The sequence below is a fragment of the Pseudorca crassidens genome, chromosome 15 (genome assembly GCF_039906515.1).
Source record: "Pseudorca crassidens isolate mPseCra1 chromosome 15, mPseCra1.hap1, whole genome shotgun sequence".
NCBI lineage: Eukaryota > Metazoa > Chordata > Mammalia > Artiodactyla > Delphinidae > Pseudorca > Pseudorca crassidens.
In genome coordinates, this window is record NC_090310.1 from 27,168,429 (window position 1) to 27,187,504 (window position 19,076).

The window sequence follows — 19,076 nt, forward strand, 5'->3', positions numbered from 1 at the left end:
AGGGACGTGGGGAGAAGGGTGAGTACGCACTGTGGTTACCGCCCATAGGGCCATGTCAGCAGCTTCCTCCTGGAATGATCTGTCACACGGTCATATCCACCAGGGGCAGTCAGTTGATTAGTGGCCTCGTTTTTTGTCTCAGTATACATTATGGGTTTAGTTTTAATAACTTGTCATAAAAATTAGCAGAAGAGATAGCCAGGATGTCCAAATGGGGTTTCTTTCTGAAAGTTAATATCCATCAGAAAGGGAAGCTAAGCTACTTGTGGAAGGAGGGGCAAAGGAATGGTCGTGAGGTGACTTGGGAAACCTTCAAGAGGATTATGCGGCATATAAAATTGTTGGTGACATGTGGTCTACATCTGTCCTGAAGGGGTCTTTCCTAGGCGGCATTCATTTCCAGCCATCACGAAGTGTGTGGGTGTGTCTGTGTTTACAAGTGCTTTTGTAGTCCTGTTGACTCTAGAGCAAGTGTGCTGCAGAGGATTACAAAGGTGCTAAATGATGACTGTGTCCACTATCTAAAAGGCTTTCGAAGGCCTGTATTACCCAAAGAAAACAGAACTATCTCCAGAAGAGTCTTAAGCCCCTTGAGGTCTGGGATTCTTAAATGCTCTGCTGTCGACCCTTCCAGACTGTTTCCCAGCACTTCTTGGCCAGATTCTGTCCTTCAGCCCAACTCCGGCATCTAGCCCTCGGCCTGGCACAGAGCAGGGCCTCAGCCAAAATCTCTTTCTTTACTCTGACCTCACCCAAGTGGTTTTTCTCTGTTTGGAATGTCCTTTACACGTCCTAACACATCTCTTCCAGCACCTTCCCTAAAGCTCCCAGCTCTGTCCCTTGCTCATTCCTGGGACTGCCTGGGGCACTGTCTTTGTTCCCTCGGACATGATTTTCTCTCCCCTCCCCGAGGGGAGGATCTTGGCTGGTAACATGTGATGTTACAAATGTCTTAGTCCGTTGGAAGCATCATCTACTTACTGGTCTGTTGAGGCTGCTCCCTTGGTCCCTAAAGGTAGCGGATAATGAACATTTTGTTGTATTTAGGCAGCCAGTGATCTTTCTTTTCTCCCTCTCTGAGGGTGATATGACACCACTTTCATAGTCAGATATTGATATGAAAGTTTGGGCTGTTAGTCAGGTTTACCCATTACTGTTTTATGTCATCAAAACTCTATTTTAACCATGGGCTTCTGGGTTGAAAATCAAATGCCATCTTACTAAAATAAACTGAATTCTAAAGACCATTTCTTTAGGTCTATAAAAGCACCTCATATAAATAGCTGCTTCTGAAATGTGGCTGCACTGAAGGATTACCCGGGTCTTTTGGGAATCTTGTTGGTGGCTCATTTATTACTATCAAAGCGAGAGCCCGTTTTCCCCAGGCATGTGTGTACACACCGACCCCCGGGGGACCACAGCCTTCGGCACGTCTCTCATTCGGGGTTTCCTTATGATTGTGGGAGAATGCACACGGTTTTGGTGTCAAATCTTGTCATGGTCAAGTTCAGCTAGGTACCTGTTTCTATTTTGTATCCCACGATCCTGGACCTGGGGGAGGGGATGTGTGCCCTGGATGTGTGATTCACAAAACCTGCCTCAGCACGCCCGCTTGTTGTGTCTGGTGACTGACTGCTGTAAGGCTTGCTCTGAAGGCAGTGTCTCCTCCCCACCTGCCCCCCCTCAGCTCTCCTGACCCATAGCATGTGGTCTTTCCTCTGCGTAGTAAGAATCATAGTACATCAAAATGTTTTTATTTGAGACACAAAAATGCAAAATTGCTGAGATATCAAACATTTCCCGATCAGCTACAATACGGCCACTATGTACAAAAGATCTGATGATAAATGTGCACACATATAAAAATACCGTATGCATTACCTATGTACAGTACATGTGCAAAATGTATGGCATTCAAACATGACATGGAATTGATTTCAGGGGTGCAAACAGCAAATACAAAGGCATCATGGTTTTTCTTTTAAAAAAACAACATAAAGGCAATAGATGAATGGACCCCCGATTGCCATAGTTTTTTATTAAACTAGTGCTTTGATAAGCAGGGCTCTGCAGATTGGTATCTTTCTCCTTTTTTTCATAGAGTGAGATGCTAAGACATAATGTGACAATGAAAATAAGAAGAGAAACACCTATCACATCGTATTTCTATTGCAAGCAAGAGAAGAAAACTAATTTGTAGGTAGAAAGGAAAAAACTCTGTATTACTGCTAAATACGTATTATTCTTAACCCAACAAAACAAATCTATACTATTTTACATGAAAACAATAGAGAAATATCTACATCTTTGTGAAAATTATAACCTTAAATGGATAATACCTTTTTGGGACTGATTTTTGAGATCTCATTAGTCTCAAATTTTAAATAAAAAGTGCCTCCTTTTGGCAAATACTTGGCAATGCCTTTGGTTCCATTGAAGCGAGTTTGCATTACTATTAGTTATTCGAGGTTAAGTGCTTTTGGTAGCAACTAAACCCTTTCCTAAATGCTTCCTCCTCCTCCTAAATCAGCAAGTTTCCTTAGAGCATAATGTGGAGAGGTAATCGTTATGAGTCTCGGTGATTCTATGAACTTGGTTAAAGCTTTGTCTTAGTAGTTGGCACAAAGCTCTGTTGAACACGACAGCTATGTTGAGATCGCCAATGACATGTTTTATTTGATTCCAGACAGCACCTTGCAGATCCGAGATTGCCATCCTCTTGTCACAGAATCGTGACATTTTCCAATGATTCACAGAGCAACGTGTTTGCATGGAGGGGAAGAGCTCTTTTGTAAACATGTGCAGCTTTTTGAATTACAGGCCTCAAATCAGAGATTTCAGGCAGAAACCCTTTGCAATGATGCATTTCCTCAAATACTGCAAGAAAGGGTGAATGGGGACAAACATAGACCTGCTTATTGCCATGCAGTCACTTCACAAGTAGAACCGTAGCTCAGAAACATGGCTGAATGAGCAAGTTATCAAAGGTTTGAACCAGGAAGAAGAATGACTACATATTAATTGTTATTTTCCAGTTTTGACTGAAACCACTTAAAAGATGCGCTGAAATGCAGTTAGGATGCTCTCCAGACACACATTTCTGCACTTGGGAGCTGTGTTCCTTTGATAACCCTGACCTTCCAGTTAGTGTTCTTTGAGAGAGTGGGCTAATTTTGTGGCCTCCAGGCAGGGGACACTTTGCCTGGTGTCCTGCTCTGGTGCCAGTGGTCGGGACTGATGTGGTGGTGACGGATGGCGACACGCAGAGGGCTATTTGCGAACCTGCTGTGGAGCCCCAGGTGGCTCTGCTGGTGGACACTGACAGCTAGTCTCTTGGAAGTTCTTGAAACAGCCCCTGGCTGCCACCCTCCACCTGGCTCATGGCAGGAGCCACCAGATGGGCCCCAGAAACAGCACGAGGGTGTGGCGCAAACCCGGCCAAAGGCTGTTTGTGGACAGTAAAGGGACGGTCCCGGCACTGTTGTGGCTGGTTTCAGCTTGGGAACTGCGAAAGGGCTCTGGAGAAAGCTGTGTGGCCTGGAATGATCTGGGGTTGATCTGGGGTAGAGGAAGCCTGAGTCAGCTTTGGTGACAAAATGGGTAACACTCCTGATCCATCATCACTCGGGGTCCACCGGCTGCACAGCTTGTGGTGGTGCCCTCTACAGGTGGCAGCTTGGGGGGCGACACCACACCGCCTTTGCCACGATTCTGAAACGGCACTTCCGTGGCTCACACAACCGTGCAGTTTGTGAAAAGGAAATTTTAAGTAAGCTCTTTTTGTGCCATAAAGATATTCATATAAAACAACCAAATAGCATCTGAGCAAGAAGTTCCATGAATTCAGACTGCGTCTATGCACAGATGTGTGGCAGATACTATACAGCAGATTGCACATTTCAGGAAAAACACTAGAACGTGAACCACTCACACTGTCCTAAGAGCTTTCCTAGTACATGCTTTGCTGAAACGTACAAGATGACCACATATGCCTGAAGCTTCGGTGTAACTTTCTATTCCTCGCGTCCTTCATGACAAGACCTGATACCTATATACACTAGCAGGGTAAGCTTGATACTACTGTGTTTCAGGAATATTTAGGAAATAAGACTGGATAGGAGATCGTGTTTCTAGGAGTTGGTTGTCTGCTCGGCAGTATGCTATTCTGCAGAATGGTACACGACAGCACCCCTTCTAAACCACACACATGAACACCTGAAAATCCAACCAGCGCTTCTGCCCTCTGTTTAAAGGGCTGTGAAGCTCACCTCAAACCCAAGACCGTCCTCTTTGGTAAACACACGCCTTTCCCATTGCGCTTACCGTCACGTTCACTGAGTTAGGGCAGAGGGGCTGTGATCACAGAATGTCACCTTTGGTCACGTCACATGCTGCGCACGGTCTGTGTCCTTGCTCTAACCTGGAACATTAGCTGAGACCCTGGTGAGCAGCACTGGTGTCACAGAGGCCCAGCTGGCTGCTCAAGCCAGGACGGAGGGCCGGGTGGAATGCCGCGAGTAGGTGGCCGGTAGAGTCGGTACTAGAGGCCCCTTGCCTGCCTTTAAAGGAAATGCTGGTACGTGAAGGTCTGAACACACATGTGAAGTGGGCACTTCAGCAAGTTGTAGTCAAGAGACCAGGCTCATGAGATGGCATTCTTTGTAATGCAGTGTGTATTTTTGGAGAGCAACCTTCCTGTGGCATGTTTCAAATCTATTTTAAAAAAGCAATAAGGGGAGCTGAGGGCTAGAGAACAATCTATGTACACAACTCGGGATGATGGAAACAGAAAGTTACTCAACAAGAGCCAGCACCACTAGCTGTTCAGTTGCCTCCTGCTGACTCACGGATATTTGGTGCTAATTTAATAAGCCATTTAAATCTGAATGAAGATGATGCTTAGAGTCTAAGTGTGGACCACATAAGCCCCAGACAAAAACCCAGGGCCCAGACTTCCCCTAAGAAAAGTACCTTTCCGGGTCAGTAGCCCTGCCCCTGGCCACAGGGCCTCCGAAAGGAACTGACTCGAGATGCACGTCATGCCCAGGACGTTAACTGTCCCATTGGGCTTGGTCAGATGGCGGCGCTGTGGTTAACGGTTACTGGCTCCCACATGTTGGATTACCAATTGCTAAACACTCGAAGTACCCACTGCAGACCACACTGTGCATGACTGCCTCTGCTTGAATCATCCAGAAGCACTTTCCAGTTGGGAGGGCTTTCAACTGAGGGCTCGAGGGCTGTGGGCAACTGAATACTGGGAAAATGGACTTTTCTTACATGTAGTAAAATTTACAAACTGAAATAAAAATATACAGTAAGATCAGTTCTTAGGCAAAACACAAACCCAGAAATGATTCACAGACTGTTTCCAAGTAGTGGGTCAGGTTCCCACAGTGACTTGCAAGAGGCAACTTTCACCATTTAACAACCCAGAGAAAAAACCTGACCATACGTAGGGTTTATACAAGGTGAGGTGGAGAGCACAATGATGTTATGTAATAAAAACCTCCACACTTTGGGGTAGATTTCAGGTGGGTTTTTTTTCAGTTATTTATATTTTATCATATACTTACTTAAATGACTAGCTTGATTGAAATAATCTTGGAAATCCTGTGATAGTTGGCATTTTAGAAAATTATGAAACTACTCAACAAATCTTTTTTCTATATAAAAAACTACTAATAAAACCTCCAGTTTTTCAATCTTCAGCTTGATGATATAGTGAGAGCTCAGGTATGAGACATCCAGTTACAAGCCTGTAAAACAGTAACCAGGGATAAGCGACAGAGAAGAGGACGGCCAGGGCTGGGTCCACTGGCCAACCTGGCGACACTGTCTCACCTGTAACCGTTGTAGGAATGTCCTAGGTTGATGACAGACTTCTCCCTTGCCTTCTTTGCAACTCACCAGCTCAGAAATATGTTTTATGCTAAAGCCTTTTCTTGGTTCTTTGAGATGGGTCTGGTTACCTGAAAGTTAGTCAGCAATTCTTTAAATACGGAAATACATGTGGCTCAAGTACTCCAGAAATATTTGAGTTATTACAAGAAGTAGGACCACTGGGTACCTAATGCCTTACTCCAGTGTAGGCTGTACACATCACAATGTCAGAGCACACGTACAGATGTCTAAGATACACATTAAAATCAACCTAATCAACCCAGAGGGCTGCAAATAGAATTTTCAGTGTTATCAGTACACCTGACTTCTTACAGTGGCTTGTTTATGACAGTCTTTTGTAGACACTGTCTGGTTATGGTGGAAGATCTTCCATTTCAATTTAAATTTGGAGATCTAAAGTAAGATTCCCAAAAATCACAAAATAAACTATAACACACACACAAATTACATTGGTTTCTGAATGGAACCAAAAAGTCTTCAGTGGGAAGCTGTCACTGAACTGGCTGGTGCTGACCACTGCCCTTGACCCCTGCTGCATCTGGGGCTGGGCTCAGGCCATTTCTAGGAAATACCCTGTGCAGTGGTCTCTCACCTCCCTTCTTTTTGAGTGGAGCCGTTTGCCTTTTATTTAGGGTCTCAAAGTGACCACAGAGGTTTAAATGTAGCTGATGACCAGAGGCCCTGGTGTCACCGCCCTGCACACATTACTCTGCTTCATGTTTTTATCTAAAGGTACCTTTTATTCTTTACTGAAGTCTGGAGAAACAGATAAGTCTTCTTGGAGTAGTGTTTTTTCAGAAGGCTCTGTGCTATATTAAATCGTAGACATTCACTGCTGGATGCAATGAAATGTTTTCAAACTTGGTTTCCAGCCTCTGACCATCCCTCCGTTCTTTCTGTGACAACATATTATAATTGCAATGATGCAACTATGGATCTGTCTCTAAAAACTGACCTTCTCCAATCATCTTCATCTTCTTGACTCTCATGGAATCTGGGATGAGAAATCTGTGCTGTTAGTCCCATGGCAGTGGTAGGTCCTGTGGGTCTAGGAAGTCGGCAGAGAACATGCTCGGAGCGGTGGCGCTGAGAGGAGTGAGTCCCGATGACGTGCCGGGCATGGTAATGTCTAACCACTCCATGTTGTCCAGGTTCGAGTCAGAAAGGTCAAGGGACAGGCAGGGAGTACTCGCAGCAAACTGGGCCTCGGAAGTTTCCATGGGTGAGTGTGAGTGGTCCAGCACGCCTGTGTGACTCAGCAGGTCGTTCTGGAGATCCTCTATCAGGGAGAAGGGTTCCCTGTCCTCGCTGCTGCTTTGCAGTGGAGCAATTTCACTGGCTGAAGGCAAAGTGCCATCCAAGAAAGCTTCTAGTTGGTTCTCTAAGCTGGCAGATAAACTGCTCATAGGTTCTAAGGATATGGGCGGTGCCATCTGGACTTGGGGTGGTGGCCGGGACACCACTGTGCTGACTGGCATTGTGGTGATGCTGGCTGTCACTGGTCTCATTTTGGAAATAGGAGAAGGTTCTTCTTTTATAGGAAGGGAAATCTCTGCAAAATAATTGAAATAATTAATAATGATTTAGTACCATTTAAACGTTTTTTATTAATTACCAGGGCAATTATTTTGTATTTTTGTGATGACTTATACACAGTCCATCTCAGAGTTAGGAAGAGGATGCTGTTGGTCAGGTACAGTCCTAGATAATAACCTTTAGGATGATGGATATTTTAGTTAAATAGATAAAACATTTAAGCTGGTAACATTCTGATATGCTTTCCATTCTTTTTAGTAAGAGTAAGCGTTAAAAGCAGTCTCTACCACCAGGTGGGAACCGATGGTTTTAGATTATTTGATCCTTTTCTTATTCTCAGTCATTCCAGGCTGAAGACAGGCTCCTGTCTTACCCGCTACCTTGAATCTGCTATTACAGCGACACACCACCCTTACAGTGAATGTCAAAGTGGATACCCTGAGTTTGTACAGGCGTGAAGTACACCCTTAATATTATGAAAGCTCTAATTATATTCTTTTTTTATCATTATAGTTGAACTGTGTGCTGAATTTAGCCATTTACATTCTATATAAAGTCCTTAAAAGATACAATGTTCTCATGTCATTTCTGAGTTAAAGCTAACACATCTTTTCCAAGATGAGGTGGATTACCTTATTTTTCTTTTGTCTCATTTTCTGAGTTCATATAAAATCTTGAGGATTTGGTAAATGTCTTAATAAGCATTAATTACGTGTTATTCCTTGCCAGATCAAGTAGCAAATGAACGGACCATCTGCTATAGATACCAGTGTTCACTTAGCTACATATATTTGAATAAAATATCCTTTCCACTTTCTTGTGAGTATTTGGTTTCATTTATATGCAGATACACTAGGAAACGTATTTAATAATCGCTCTTACAATTCAGTGATTGGGATGCATAAATAAGTGAGAGAAAGAACTTACAACCTGATTGCTATATGTGAACTGTACACTGTGGGCACTGCCTGTGTTTTAGGACAGTTATGCTGCTCTTCATTACCTGTTGTCACCTCTAGAATTGTTCTGAAAGCTGAAAGTGCAATCTAAATAATTAGTTTTACAATCAACTATTTAAATTTCTGTTCTCATTATTACTGGTATTAGTTAGTATACAATAAGATAAAATAATATACTCATTGGATACTTTGCCATAAAAAATCATCCCTTTTAGAAAATAACTCAATTGTTATTTTGTTACTGTGACTTTGTCATATTTTAATTTCCAAGTTTAGGCTGTAAACATCATTCTTTTTAATCATTTCCAAAAGTATTTTCGCCAGATTTGGCAAAAAGCATTTTATTATTGTTTTTAACCTTAAATTCAGGCCATGGTATATCTATTATTTCTTTAATTTCCATAGTTTAGATATACATCATGAGTTTAAAAAGAAAATGCTATTTGCACATGTAGATCTATAGTCAAATATGAAGAATTTTCTGTGTTTGTCAAACATTACGACAAAATCATTAACCTCAAAATCAAATAGAACCTGCTATGAATGGAGAAATTTTGATCACTTTAAAAACCTGAATAAAACTCTTTCACCAAGGTAATTTGAGAATACTTTAAAAATATTCCAAAATAGCATCTGAAGCTTTGAAATACTGATTTTATACTTATTTTTAAAGATAATAAGCTGAGGCAGAGAGATCCTTGATTTTTTTTTTTTGTGGTTAATGTCCCTTATCCCTTTTTAAGATGACAAATTGTAAAAATCTAAGATTTTCAATCATATGTAGAAAGTGCTTGCCTTTGAATTTTAAGAAAGTTACTAGAGCCCAAGCTAGGTAACTAGGTTTTATGAAACTAATGCACAATGAATTTTTATCCCATCACAACAACATTTACGTGGAGTGATTTTGAAGTTTTCCAATGTGGTCTGGTTCTCCTGAGCTATTTTGAGGTAGTCTATCAACAGGCATACATCTATTGCTAAGTCTATTAAATTACTGTGTTATAGTGAAACAATGGCTTTTCCTTCATTTTAATCACCTAAATTTAACAGATTTAAAAGAGTAAACTGAGGTAGAATTAGAAGAATATGTTTCTCACTACTCAGATACGCTGTGAGCTCTAGAGGAAAACTTTCATAAACCTGTGATAAGACCCCTATGGGGTCTGATGTGACTTTGACCCACCTCCGCTTTTAATGAGAATGTCAAAGAGGTCGTCCATCTGCTGACTGTGTGCACTGGAAATCTACAACAAAGGAGAATATACGTTAGCTTTCTTTCGTACAAACCTGGAAGCATTAGACAACTGGGAGCACTTACGGACCTTACAGAACATCTAGCCTAATCTATCATTTGGTAATTTTGAAAACGCTGAGGTCACCTGAGACATTACACCATTTTCCCAATGTGTCGCAGCTGGTAAGTTGACAGAGTGAGAATGGGGTGAAAAAATTGTAAAAAATCTAAGATTTTTTTTTACCCAGCTCAGCCGACTTATACACTTATTTTCTGTCACTGGCTGCATTTTGAGAGGCCTCTGACACTTTCTTTTAAAAATGTCTTATTCATTTGCATTTATGTAAAAATATAAGGTATGTATAAAGGTGCTCATACTATATTTTTTCAGCTTTATTGAGTTACCTGACCTACAAAAAACTACAAAAGTATACAAATTGATAAGTTTTGACACATGTATACATCGACAAAACTATCAACACAATCAAGATAATGAACACATCCGTTTCCCCAAAAGTTTCCTCATGCTCTTTTGCAATGCTCCTTTCATCCCCAGGCAACCCAGTGATCTGCTTTCCTTGATTACAGATGAATTTACGTCTTCTAGAGTTTTATATAAATGGAGTCATACAGTATGTACTTTCTTTAGCAGGGGGAGGGTAGAGGAGGCTTCTTGCATTCAACATAATAAATTTGAGATTTAACCATGCTGTAGAGTACAGCTGAGGAACAGTTCACTCCTTTTTCTTGCTGAGAAGTATTCCATTGTATGGAAATATCACAGTTTGTTTGGATTGTTGGTATTTTTTGGCTATTACAAATAAAGTTGCTGTGAACATTTGTGTACAAGTCTTTGTATAGACACAACGCTTTCTCTTCTCTTGGGTAAATATTCAGGAATGGGATGCCAGAATCAGAGGGCAGGTGTATGTTCAACTTTCTTAAGAGATGGCTGTTTTCCAAAGTGATCATATTGTTTTATATTTCCACAGCAATGGATATTTCCAGTTGTTCTCCATTCTCGTCAACACTTGGTATGGTCAGTCATTTTAATTTTAGACATCTAACAGGTGAGTAGTGGTATTGCATTGTGGTTTTAATATGCATTTCCCTAATGAGTAATGATGTTGAGCATCTTTTCATGTGCTTACTTGTCATCTGTGTATCTTCTTTGATGAAATGTCTGTTCCAATCTTCTGCTTACTCCAGAAATTCTCATGCATACTGTTTGCATGGTATATCTTTTTCCAATCACTTACTTTCAACCTGTGTCTTTGTATTTAAAGTATGCCTCTTGCAGATGCATATATTAGTTATCTATTGCTGTATTACAAATTAGTCCAAAAAAACTTAGTGGCTTAAAACACTAAACAGTGATTTTCTCTCACAGTTTCTGAGGGTCAGGAATTTAGGAATGGTTTAGATGGACACTTCTGGCGTGGGGTCTTACAGGATGTGGTAGTCAAGATGCTGGCTGGGCTACAGCCATCTCAAGCCTGGAGAATGTCCTTGTAAAGGTGACTCACTTCATGACTGACAAGGTGGTGGTGGTTGATGGGAGGCCTCAGTTCCTCTTCACATGGGCCTCTGCAGAGCGCTGCTGGACGGTCCACACGGCATGCTCCCCACAGCCAGCAGTCCAAGAGAGCACAAGCGGGGTCGCTTTTATGACCTAGTTTCAGAAGCCACACACCATCTCTTCTGCCAATTCTATATGTTAGAAGCAAGTCACTAAGTTCAGCCCAGGGAGGGATGTCAAAGAATTTGCAGATGTATCTTTTTTTTTTTTTTTTTTTTTTTTTTTGCGGTACGCGGGCCTCTCACTGTTGTGGCCTCTCCCGTTGCGGAGCACAGGCTCCGGACGCGCAGGCCCAGTGGCCATGGCTTACGGGCCCAGCTGCTCCACGGCTTGTGGGATCCTCCCGGACTGGGGCACGAACCTGTGTCCCCTGCATCGGCAGGCGGACTCTCAACCACTGCGCCACCAGGGAAGCCCCTTTATTAGTTATTTTAAGTATTATAGCTATATATTTTATAAGCCCCTCAAGACAGTGTCATTTCTTATAATGCAGGTTTTCTAGTAATGAATTCTTAATTTCTCCTTACCTGAAATTCTCTCTAGTTCACTTTCATTCTTAAAGGATATTTTTACTTGATATAGAATTGTGGGTTGACAGTGGCCCCACCCCCAGCCCCCCACAAGAACTTTAAAGATGTTGTTCCATTCTTTTCATGCTTCCATAGTTTCTGATGGAAAGTCAGCCATAAATCAAATACAGTTGACCCTTGAACAACATGAGGGTTAGGGGCACTGCCCACCACCCTCAAGCAGTTGAAAATCTATGTATAACTTAATTTTTAAAAATTTATTTCTTTTATTGTTTAAAATTTATTTTTGGCTGTGTTGGGTCTTCGTTGCTGCACGTGGGCTTTCTCTAGTCGTGGCGAGTGGGGGCTACTCTTCGTTGTGGTGCGCGGGCTCCTCACTGCGGTGGCTTCTCTTGTTGCAGAGCATGGGTTCTAGGTGCGTGGGCTTCAGGAGTTGTGGTACGCAGGCTTCAGTAGTTGCAGTGCGTGGGCCCTAGAGCGCAGGCTCAGTAGTTGTGGCGCACAGGCTTAGTTGCTCCGTGGCATATGGGATCTTCCTGGACCAGGGCTCGAACCTGTGTCCCCTGCATTGGCAGGAGGATTCTTAACCACTGTGCCACCAGGGAAGAGCCATGTGTAACTTTATAGTTGGCCCTCCATATCCATGGTTCCAGCCAACCACAGATTGTATAGTACTGTACTATGTATTTATTGAAACAAATCTGTGTATAATGGACCTGTGCAGTTTAAACCGTGTTGTTCAAGGGTCAAAGGTGGTTGTTAAAGGGTCAACGGTAGTTGTTACCCTGTGTGTATTGTACTGCTTTGCTCTTGATGCTTTCAAGATTTGGTCTTTAAATTTGGCTTCCAGCAATTTGACTGGGATATGATGAGGCCTTCTGTTTATCCCATTTGGTGTTCATTGAGCATCTCAAAGCTGTAAACTTGTCTTTCATCATGTTTGTAAAAAATTTGACCAGTATTTCTTAAAATATTTTACCTGCCTCATTCCTTTCTCTTGTCTCCTGGGACTCCTATCATTACCCATGTTAGACTGTTTGATGTTAAATAACAGGTCTCTGAGGCTCTGTTCACCTTTTTTAACACATTATTGACCGGAGATGTATTAATACGTCTTTTGTTACCCGAACATTATTGACTGGAGACGTATTAATACATTTTTAGAGAGTGATACAATTAATATCACTGTGCGAAGTTGTTAGAGCTTAAAATTGATCAAGGGTTCATTATACAACTTACGATTGTCCTTATCATTCACATTTCTTCCTCTGTTAGGTTTTGTTCCAACCTTGTGTCTATTATAAACGTAAAATCTTCAAAAGTGACGCATCGCGAAATTTTGAGTGAAGAGTTTTTCAGTGAATTTTATGCATATACTCTCTGATTGTCTGAGCGACATATATACTAGTGTCTCAGAAGTTCTGATAGTACTTCAGAATATAGTTCTGATTCAGATGATGTGACTGTTAGACCAACAAAAAGACAAAAACCCTTAGTGATGGATACTGATATGGAAAGTGAAAATGAAACTCATGGTGCTGGAGAATGCTCCTTTGCTTCTACAGAAGAGTGGATTGAAGACAACATTTCATGAAAATTAGAAGCCTTTACAGTGTGTCAGGTGTAAATACTGAATGTAATACCCCACGAAGTGGTAGTGAAATAACAGAATTAATTTTTGGCCGGCCAAAATAAAAACTGCCAGCCACAGGCATTAATTTCTGCAAAAATCCCACGGTCAGTAATGAGTTAAAATCTTTTTTTTTTCCCTCTGTTATTCAGATTGGATAAATTCTATTGATCTTTCTTCAAGTTCACTTTTTTACCTCTGCCATCTCCATTCTGCTAAGATCTATAATTTTTTTCATTTCAGACACTGTAATTTTCAGTTTTAGAATTTCCATTCATTAAAAAAAGCATTTCTATATCTGCTTACGTTCTTTATCTTTTCCTTCATTACAGGTATATTTTCTTTTACATTATTGATAGTTATAATAGTTGTTTTAAAATTTTGTGTGCAAATTCTAACATTCAAATCAGCTGGGGGTTGGTCTTAGCTGATTGCCTTTTTCCCTTGAGAAAGGGTCCCATTTTCCTGATTCTTTGTACATTGCTGACTTATGAACGGCTGTCGTGGATATCAAATCGTGGAGACTGTATTCTGTCATTTTTCTCAGATGAATGGTTTCTTTTGTTTTAGCAGGCAGTTAACTTGGGTTGGACTTGAACCTCAAAATGTTTCTTGGGCAGAAGTTCCAATCTCAGGTCAGATCTTTTGTCTTTAGCTGATCTGCTACGACTCTACTCCCTACCTATGTGGCTTAGGGGTCAGCCAGAGATGTGGGCAGACAGAATCTGGGCATCTCCTCTCTCAGTTGAGAGCAACCCAGAAGGCAAGGAACCGGTCCTCTGGTTTCCCAAGGCATAAAGGCTGTGGTTTTTCTACCAGTAACCTCACCACTTAGCTTGACCCCAGAGTAAAAGCAGCAGGAAGAGGGAACTCATGCCCTCTAACTCCCTCCCCTCAGTGCAGACTCCTCATCAGAATATGACTCTTTCTAGTCACTCTTCAATGACTTCACAGGACTGCTTTTTGTGTTATAACCAGACTTTAGAGCTGTTATCTGTGGGAAGACTGAACTGGTAGCCAGTTCTTATCTTACTTACTTACTTAATTAGCCACTAGTGGAATTGGAAGTCCGAGTAAATGTATTTTAAAAACCTCAGAATCCCTGGACTTTGATGCTTAGTGGTATATAAAGAGGAACCACAGCTAGCTCCCCATCCGAACAGAACTTGACTCCCTCAGTCTAGATGCATGAACCAGAGACAAAGGGCAGGGATTCCAATCAGCTCTCTCAGGTTAAGGTGAGAGGATGATTCTCTGTTGTCGTCACACTGGTGAAGGAAATGGTACAGAGTAACCTATACGTCAGAGTCAGATTTGGAAGGATTTTCTTGAAGATAGATATGTTCCTTCTGGATGGACCAAGGGGAGCACAGCCTAGGCCAGCACCATTTGTTTCACTTCTTTTTGCAAATGTCTAAACCTAGTTTCTGAAATGTGGCTTTTCCTCACATATAGGGGCCCTGGCTGAGTCTGGAACTAAAGGAACGTTTTACAGTTAGTCACCTTCCTTCGGCGGTAAGTGGATGCGAAGAAGCACATGGAAACTGTCTGCTTCCTCGAGGAGGCAGTCTGCCCGGGCACCCTGCATGCCCTGTGTGAGTGTGCCACACCAGGCACTCTGGCCGCCATGGAGCAGTGTCTGCAGCTGCTCGCTGGCGCGACCACATAGGTCAAGGTGGCCACGGCTGCCGCTTGCGCAGGAAGTGCTGAGTCCTTGGCCCTGCACACCCCCCTGCACGAGGAGGCCCCAGGGAGTTGCATGGAGACTGTGGGAGCGAGGGAAGCAGCACAACTCTACCGGTGCATCTGCTGTGGCTGTGAGAGCAGAAGGTCTACCTCTGATCAGCACACCTCTCCCTCCACTGTCAGCACCCGTGCAGTGGCATCAGGTTCACTCCCTGCATCCTCAGGTTCTTTCTTGAAAGTGAGGTGAGTTTTAAGCTTTAAGTAGGCAGCGAGCCCAGGAGGCGCGTTCAGGGTAAGGTCTGATGAGACTGTCCTTCTTGGCGCCCGCCGGAGGCCAGGTGCTTTTACAAGCAGGAGCTCTAGCTATCTTTTTCCATCTCTGGAATAGGTGCAGCTCCTCCTATTTTATCAAAGCAACAAGGCAGGCTCAGAGGAGAGGGACGCACGGTTACGAGGCGGGATCAGTACATGGCGGGGCCGGGAGGGCCTCAGTCTGTCCCTTCCGAAGTGCATCTGCTCAAGATATGAGCAGAGTTGCTTGCGTGAGCCTGCCTGCTGGAGCAGAGGGTGATGGGCAGTCTGGAAGGCCATCTGGGCAGGAGAGGGTCAGTTTGATGCTGGCCTGACAAATGGTGGCTTTAGAAAAGGGTCCTGTATGAAATACGTGCCCTGGTCACACATACACACATCTATCCCTAACACAACCCGCCTCTGGCCCCCAGGAGAAGTTAGCTAAAGACAAACACGGAAATTCTGAGTAAACAGGAACTGCAGGTTATGTGGCTGCTGAAAACCGCTGGGAGTCTCCGAAGTGAATGATGTTTTGATTTTAAATAGCATTTAAAAGGCAAGCAAGGCTACTAGTCATGAAACTTGTCTCTCTTGAGGCAAGTCCATCTTAGACCGGGGCTTCAAGCTGAAGAGGACCCACCCCATCAGAGCTGCGGCCTCCTTACCTCTGGAAGGGAAGACTGGGCACTGCGCGTCTGCTTGATGGCTTCCTCGTAGCGGGGAGGGTCTTTCGTCTTGGGGACCGGGCTCCCAAACAGAGAGTGCTGGACCGCAAACTGCTGGGGCGGAGGGGGCGAGCCGGGCTGCGGCAGACAAAGGAGGAGAGTCAGCCCGACGGCAGGCTGGCCCCCCGGGGATCCTGGGGGGTGAGGCTGAGGCGCTGGCGGGCCGGGCCACCCCCACTGTGCTGACGGCTAAGCTGCCCCGGAACAAGTCCTATCCCGGGACTTTCGGCTGTTTCCCCCTGTTAATGCCGACACTCAGCCGTCCAGGCCTGAAGCCTGGGACTCTGGGCTGAACGTGCGCCCTGTCTGTGCCAGCACCGCTGCCCCGTGGGCTGGGTTACCTTGTTGGGAGGGTTGGGGCCGTTCTGCAGGGAGGGAAGCGGCGTGCTTCTGGGTTGAAGGATGCTGCTGTCTGTCTTGTTGATAAAGGGCTGCTGCGCCGCTGGAGCGGGTGGTCTCTGATACGGAAGCACTGTACTGGATGCTGAGTTTGTGAAAACCTGTAATGAATAAACATTTGCCCATCAATTTGTTCTTCTGCTCTTCCTAATAAAGAAACCCACATTTTAGAACAGGGGTTCGGGACTTCCCTGGTGGTGCAGTGGTTAAGAATCTGCCTGCCAATACAGGGGACATGGGTTCAAGCCCTGGTCTGGGAAGATCCCACATGCCGCGGAGCCACTAAGCCCGTGCGCCACAACTACTGAAGCCTGCGCTCTAGAGCCCAAGTGCAGCCAAAAAAAAAAAAAAAAAAAAATAGAACAGGGGTTGGCAAATGTTTTCTGTGAAAGCCACGGAGCATATAGTTTAGGGCCGGGCGCTGTGCAGCAGCTGCTGTAACTGCTTGCCCTGCCCTGCGGCCCCGACGCAGCCCAGATGAGAGTGAGCGTGGGTGGCTCAGGACAGCTCCACCTACAGACACGGGCGGGGCTGCGTGTGGCCCACAGGCCGCGATTCCCTAGCGTCAGTGGTCTCTGTCGTGGACAGCAGCGGGGACAGTGCGCTGTGGGCAAGCTCAGTATGATTCTCCTCATTTGCTCTCAGGGCTCTAGCTTATAGCTGCCAAGCCCCCCTCTCTCTTCCAGCCTTGCTCCCAGGCGCCAAAGCCACACTTGTAACATTTACAAACACACATTTGGGACGTCTCAAAGTTAATATGTTCCAAATTAAACTCTCCCCTTTCTTCCCACTGCCCCCAGCCTCTGCGCAAAAATAATTCTTGGTTTTGCCTTTATTTATTTTTGAAACTTAGGTAAAGGGAGCCCTCAGCGCTCACACGTCTCAGACACACCTCCTGGGTCGGGACCTGTGGTCTGCTGTCCTGATCCGGGTCCTCACTAGCCATCACTGGAAAAGTGCCACTGCTGTCTACCTGCGCCCACCTGCCTGTCAGCCCTCTGCCATGACGACAGTCTCCACACACACACAGTGGCAATCGAGTCCCTCTCTTCTTTTTTGGGGTAAAATCCTCATCTTTGGCTGGCATGTCAACCTTCTCACTACCTGGCCCCTTTTCCATCCTAACTGAAAGGCCACACGTGCTGCGGCCACACTCAATTTTCCACTTTTCTGAAAATTTCTCCAAATCCTTGCAAGGCCTCATTTAAAATCTGCCCCCTTCTGAGAAGCTGTTTTCTGCTTTGTCAGGCAGAGGTGAGAACTTCTTCCTGTGGAATTACAAAGTGTGTTATTTAGCTCCTATCAAGAGCCAAGGGTTTTAGGGCCTGTTGCAAATGTATGGCCATAACGTTGATTTTGTAACTGTATTTCACAGAACTGGTTTGCTCATAAAAATTTTAATATACTTTATATACTACTAGTATTCTGAAAGAGAAAAACTTAACCTATATATTTTTACTGTAAATGTGTGTAAGTATTCCTTAAGCATGAAAGTGTGTGTGTGTGTGTGTATCCCTCCAAACAATACAACTTCTCTGGGTGATAAGTTCTATAACTATCTTCTTCTTATTTATCCATCTATATGTTGTTTTTCTCTCTCCTCCCTCAAAGAAAACTGTCTTACCATTTGAATATTCACTAAGTTTCTTACTAAACTGTTATTTTTGGGCCCACCTCTAACTCCTTGCTCACTGCACTCCTCAGAGGAGATTCCAAGAGAGCATGTGTGTTAACATGACTGTCGCTGTCCCAAGAGGTCATTTCTGTCTGTTCCTCAAGTTGTTTTTGCCTTAGCCCAGAGCGTTCACGCCAGCCTGGGGCATAGCTACAGGTGTACCTCATTATCGGGGTTCTTTTACACTGAAGATTAAAACTCTGGGATTAATCATTCTCAAGGATTAAAACAGTAAGATCTACTTTTGAGGCCTTAAGATTTTTCTGGCGAGGAGATGGGCACATAGCTCCACCTACTGGATAAGAGGGAGTCTGGGTGACTTTTGGGGCTCTTCAGCAGAACTCTTAGTGGAAGTCCTGTAGAGGACACTGAGCCCTAGATCAGCACCATCATTTTAAAGATGGGGACAATGACACTCAGACGGTACATGAATCCTGCATAAGGCACAACACAGGGGAAGTGGCGAGCCAGAATGCCAGCCAGACCTAGGCCGCCTGGCTCTTAATCCCTGCGAGGGCAAACTCTTAAAAATATGTAAAGATCTCACTCAAGATAAACATTTCAACAAGTGTCTTTTTCACCTTCAAATACCTTTTCCCAGGGCACTTTTCTTCCCCCCCACAAAATGATTCCTTTGAAAAGAAAATTTAAAACCTAGAAAATTCTATATATGAGGATTGAAAAAATAGTTTGGAAACTTTTCTTGGAAAAGGGGCTTAACTGTTAAGATGAGCTATCTTTTAGTAATAAAGAACTCTTTCTGCAGCCAAATGGCATCTGACCCAAAGCTAACCCGGTGGGAGACGGATCACAGAAAAGAACAAACAGGAGCTTCCCACGGAGGAGGCTCCGATAAAGATGCTTGTTGAACGTTCGGCGGATGATAGTACAAAAATCAGCAACAGTCTGTCACTTATTAGCATTCACC

At 43.8% G+C, this 19,076-nt stretch overlaps 1 protein-coding gene and 1 long non-coding RNA gene across 17 annotated transcripts in view; one reads left to right on the top strand and one right to left on the bottom strand.

The window, feature by feature from the left end:
* LOC137207128 (uncharacterized) overlaps positions 1 to 19,076 on the top strand; it is a 57,536-nt gene that overhangs the window by 30,372 nt on the left and 8,088 nt on the right. Inside the window, exons 3-5 of one of the 4 annotated variants that reach the window (XR_010934946.1) lie at positions 10,626 to 10,703; positions 14,828 to 15,301; positions 17,327 to 17,534. This is a non-coding gene — a long non-coding RNA (uncharacterized lncRNA). Of the gene's footprint in view, positions 1 to 10,625; positions 10,704 to 14,827; positions 17,879 to 19,076 lie in introns of those variants that run through there. The other 3 variants (XR_010934947.1, XR_010934944.1, XR_010934945.1) reach the window with 3 other exon arrangements.
* MRTFB (myocardin related transcription factor B) overlaps positions 1,739 to 19,076 on the bottom strand; it is a 283,790-nt gene continuing 266,452 nt past the window's right edge. For all 13 annotated transcript variants that reach the window (XM_067706593.1, XM_067706588.1, XM_067706592.1 and 10 more), the window contains 4 exons: positions 16,416 to 16,574; positions 16,015 to 16,152; positions 9,583 to 9,643; positions 1,739 to 7,456 (listed from right to left, as the gene is read on the bottom strand). In XM_067706593.1, coding sequence (XP_067562694.1) covers positions 6,921 to 7,456; positions 9,583 to 9,643; positions 16,015 to 16,152; positions 16,416 to 16,574 — 894 coding nt within the window. In that variant the 3' untranslated portion in view covers positions 1,739 to 6,920. The remainder of the gene's footprint in view (positions 7,457 to 9,582; positions 9,644 to 16,014; positions 16,153 to 16,415; positions 16,575 to 19,076) is intronic.